We start from the raw sequence: 4,110 nt of genomic DNA, 5'->3' as shown, positions 1-4,110 counted from the left end.
TTTTAAAGGCATTTAAACTTCAGTTAGAATCCTTTTACACCAAGTGTTCTGGCTGTAATTCTGACATCTCACCAACCAGTCATCTTAAAATAGCAGTAATGCTTATACCTTTACTGAAAAACTGAAATATATAGAATTATATATTAAACTATATGTTTTCTTTGCTTTTTTTTTTTTTAGAAAATACATCTGTTTACTTTCCACAATTAAAATAATATCCTGGCAAAAAGGGAAGTTACTATTTTTAAATTTGTGTGTTTAGTCATTTAGCTTCATTCACTCACATTTATTTTGGACTTACAAGGTCTTCCCAGCGGCTTGCAGTCATTTTCTGAGTGGCTTGACTGCGCCTTCAGTGACTGGAGAGTAAACGACGCTCACATTTACGTTCATTAACGTTTATAAACTTTTTGTTCACTGAACGTGTTTAATCACAACACTAGTTATTTTCCTGAAAACTGAGTGCGCTGGCTCTGATTGGCTGAGAACCTGACGCGGTAGGTAAGTGGTTGTGATTGGTTGTGACTACTTGATAAAGCACCTCTGTTTGTGATTGGGTGAATTCCAGCGATGTAAGGTTACATGAGGGAGCTGGAGCGGTACCTGTGTGAGTGTTTGGAGGTAGAGAGTCCACCATAATCTTAAACATCATGACCTCCGAGAGCATCAACATCGAGCCTGAACGTGCTGAGGGTCAACAGGTAAGTTTGTTCAACTCTAAAACCTCTGTTCCAGTCTCTGTTCATTTTGTTCATATGCTAATGTATATAGTGTGTATTTAAGTGTTTGTGCAGCTTGTTGGGCCTAAACTGAGGCTTGTTTGTTTTTCTACCAGCAGCGGCAAGTTGTTTCGAAGAGCAGCGGTATTATTTCATCCGTCTTCTGTCGAGTTTCACAGTTTTGGCCAGTCAGCATTGTGGTGAGTTGTTGGGTAGCGGTTGGTGGACCTAACTTACAACCACTGTGTTCTGGCTATAGGCTGAACTGACTTGTCTAGTTTGATTCAATAGTTCATCTTTTCATTATGTACTCAGGCGAACCAGTAAAGCTGTATGGACTTGAGCAATTTATTGTTTAATGGTATTTCACACAACAGTAAACAGCATTTTTAGCCAGTCATGTTATGACCAATGCTTCAATAACTCCGTACACACAAGTAGGTGAAAGGGTTTTTTCCACATTGTTTTCTTTAAAAGGACATAATTGATTCATGCTATTCTCTTGCCACATTCAAGAGAATTGCCATCAGTGGCACTTAATGTAACATTATTCACTGAAGTATTAGCTTTGCTAAAATACTTCTTTTTTCATGTACTGTCCTTTTTTAAAACAGACAGAACAAACGGAGCAACTTGAACAGCTTGACAAAAATAACATGGCTGGCTGTTCATTCTTGCCCTCACTGTCTAGTCGACACTTCTGTTCTGTTAGCTTGAGTTTTAGGCTTAAAAAAAGCAGCAATGTGATTTATCAAATGTCTGTTTTGCCCAGGTAGTTGTTTATCTCTCTTCAATTCAGAGTAACTCTTCCTTGCTTAAATGTATTAAGGCCTTATCTAGCTAATTATGTTTCTTTTGGGTTGGGAATTGCTGAAAGTGGCTGGTATGTTAAACTCTCTAGACCAGTGGTTCTCAACTTCCTTCACTAGAGGCCCACTTCTGTGCTTTTTCTGGTGTTTCCCTTCTCCCAAAACACCTGATCCTTTCATGAGCTTATTAACAACCCATTATTGAAAAGTAGCAAAGTTTAATTAAGAGTGTCAAAAAATAGCAGGATCCAGGTTAAGACACTTGTTCTAAACCAAGCAAAAGTTTCTTATTTAGTTATTGAATCTGACTAGGAAACTTGGTGTTGATTTTAATACCAATTTAATTAGAATATATGGATATAAAATATGTCCTGTTTAGTTATTTAACAGGTCTCTAACATTGTTTCTTCAAGGTACGTGGTGTCCGTGGCTTGTGGTGGCTGTTTGGGTTCTCCTCTCGCAGAAAAGTCCTGATTTCTGATGCAGAGGCAGGAAATTCTCCAGCCGCCCGGCAGTGCAGGACAGGCCGGAAACGGCTCAGGTGGGCTTCACGCTTGCTGCTGGCGATCCTGCCCCGCCGGGTCCAAGGAATACTGGGCTATCCTGTCTGCACCAGCATTGGCTGCACTGTGTCTCCAGGTCAGTTTTTGTTCAGCTTCCTGGTTAAGCAGTTTTGCTTGTCTTCTGTTTGCAAAGTTAACTTGATATTGTTTTCTCTAATAGAGGTTCGCTGCTCCCCCACTAAACCATGTGGGAAAGGCAATAAGAGAAAGCAGGATGACATGGATGAGGATGATGAGCCAGAGCAGCAGTCTTGGGTGGAGGCCCTCAACCAGGAGATGACTGATGAGGATCCTGCTGGCGATCCAAACTATGAAGTATGCTTATGTGCTTATTTCTTTTAAACTTGAAACTTTGATAATTATGAATCACCACTGTAAATTTAGATTAGGTGGTGTTTTGCTCAAATTTGTTAGATTAATAATCTAATCTTATTTATTGTCTATGAATTGCAAAAAATGTTGGCAGAATGTTTTGGAAATGCATTTGGTACAGAACTCAAGTGTTGAATTTTATGTACATTTGTTATAGTTGTTTGCCTTGTAATCTTTAGTTTTTGGTTGATTTTTGTCTGCCTTTGTTCCTGTAGCCCACCACTGTTGATACAGACAGTGAGGAGTACAGATCACACAACGACACGGAAAGTGATATTGAAGTGGAGAAGGGGGTTGTTGTGATCAAAGATTTGGAAATGGTAAGGCTGCTCTCTTCACTAACTTGGAAGCTTATGCTTTTTGAATCTCATCTTTCTAATGTTCTCTAATGGCAGGGAGTTTCTCCTGAGGCGTAGTGATGGCAGGATGGCATGTCTGGTGCGTATTTGCCAATACAGTTGAGGTTTATTTTGGCTTTTAAGACGTTCTCTAATAGGTTCTGTTCTTTTCCTAGGTGTTGCTGGAGACCTGACTTGCCGGATTCTTTTTGTATATGTAATTTTCAATGTATTGTTGCTGTTCTCAAATAAAACTTTATTATAAAGCTGCCTCACTTATTGAAACTGGCTCATGCAGAAGTTCACCAGCAGGTGGCACTCACTCCTCCTAAATGTGTGTTCTGTGTACATAGTTCATTAATGGGGGGTTTTATAGGGATGTTCCATTAAAAAAAAAATGTACTTGCATTTGCAGTGGTGTGCTTTATTACATGGATGTCGTGGAGAAAGTGTAGCTAAACTGATCTTGCTAACCAGGCTAAAGTTATTTGCATGCCTTTTTAAAATGAACTCCTTCAATGATTAATATTTGAAATTACATGGATGATTGTCTAAATCACCTTAGCTTTTAGACTGTAAGGTACTTCTTACTGCGTACTCCAGAGGGCTGCCATACACCATATTTGTGTGTTGCATAGGTGATGCACAAACTCCATGAAGTTGTACAAGAGTTGCAATAACACCTACTTTGGCAGTGGCAGCTTAAGTATCAGTCAGCTTATGAAACACATATGAAGCCATTTCATGGGTTAAACTTTAATGGTATTTGTCAGAGCCCTTGCTTATTTCAGCAATTTCTGACAAGTTTAAATTCATACCCAATAAAACTATCCAGCTCAAAGCTGAAAACTCACCAGATGCTGAGCCTAGCACAAACCTTGAATTGTATCCAAGTTGAACAGCTTGCAATTTTTCTATTGTATAGTAAGGTGTGGGTGCAGTAATTTATTTACTCTTGTTGGGAATGATTTAGTATTGGTCAGCTTGCTAAAAGGATGTCAGAGGTGGAAATCTTACTAGGTTATTTCATGCTGGGCTTGGTGTGCTCTAACAGTTGCGGTGGGTGTGTTCTCAGGCAATCCACAGCTATGACTTGAGGTCACTTAAACTGCTAATTGAAGTCTGAGGGTTTGAATAGGTGAATATTTAGTAGGCTTAGCAGGCTGTCCCATGTTTCAAGAATTAAGTTGGTACTTTCTTTTTGTCCTTTGCACCTTCACTATCATGGTCCTGAATGATTCCTTCATAGCAATATCTGAAAAACCCTTCCTAGCACCCACAATTTAAGAGCAGCATGTATGGTAAAAGC

General features: G+C 39.3%; 1 protein-coding gene across 2 annotated transcripts; it reads left to right on the top strand.

Annotated features, from left to right (window-relative positions):
* The first annotated feature begins 557 nt into the window (after positions 1-557).
* Positions 558-3,067, top strand: org (oogenesis-related gene). 2 transcript variants are annotated; one of them, XM_007233253.4, is made up of 7 exons: positions 558-701; positions 836-919; positions 1,942-2,167; positions 2,252-2,406; positions 2,679-2,783; positions 2,859-2,901; positions 2,978-3,067. In XM_007233253.4, exons 1-6 carry the CDS (start codon positions 651-653, stop codon positions 2,877-2,879), a joined length of 642 nt encoding a protein of 213 aa, XP_007233315.1. In that variant the 5' UTR covers positions 558-650; the 3' UTR covers positions 2,880-2,901; positions 2,978-3,067. The 2 variants fall into 2 exon arrangements, with proteins under 2 accessions (XP_007233315.1, XP_007233316.1); XM_007233254.4 differs by having other exon boundaries at positions 563-701; positions 839-919.
* Positions 3,068-4,110: the final 1,043 nt, after the last annotated feature.

This window comes from Astyanax mexicanus, chromosome 16 (assembly GCF_023375975.1).
Source record: "Astyanax mexicanus isolate ESR-SI-001 chromosome 16, AstMex3_surface, whole genome shotgun sequence".
In the NCBI taxonomy this organism is placed as follows: Eukaryota; Metazoa; Chordata; class Actinopteri; order Characiformes; family Acestrorhamphidae; genus Astyanax; species Astyanax mexicanus.
Note: the sequence above shows the minus strand (reverse complement) of the source record. Positions and strands in the feature narration are given on the sequence as shown.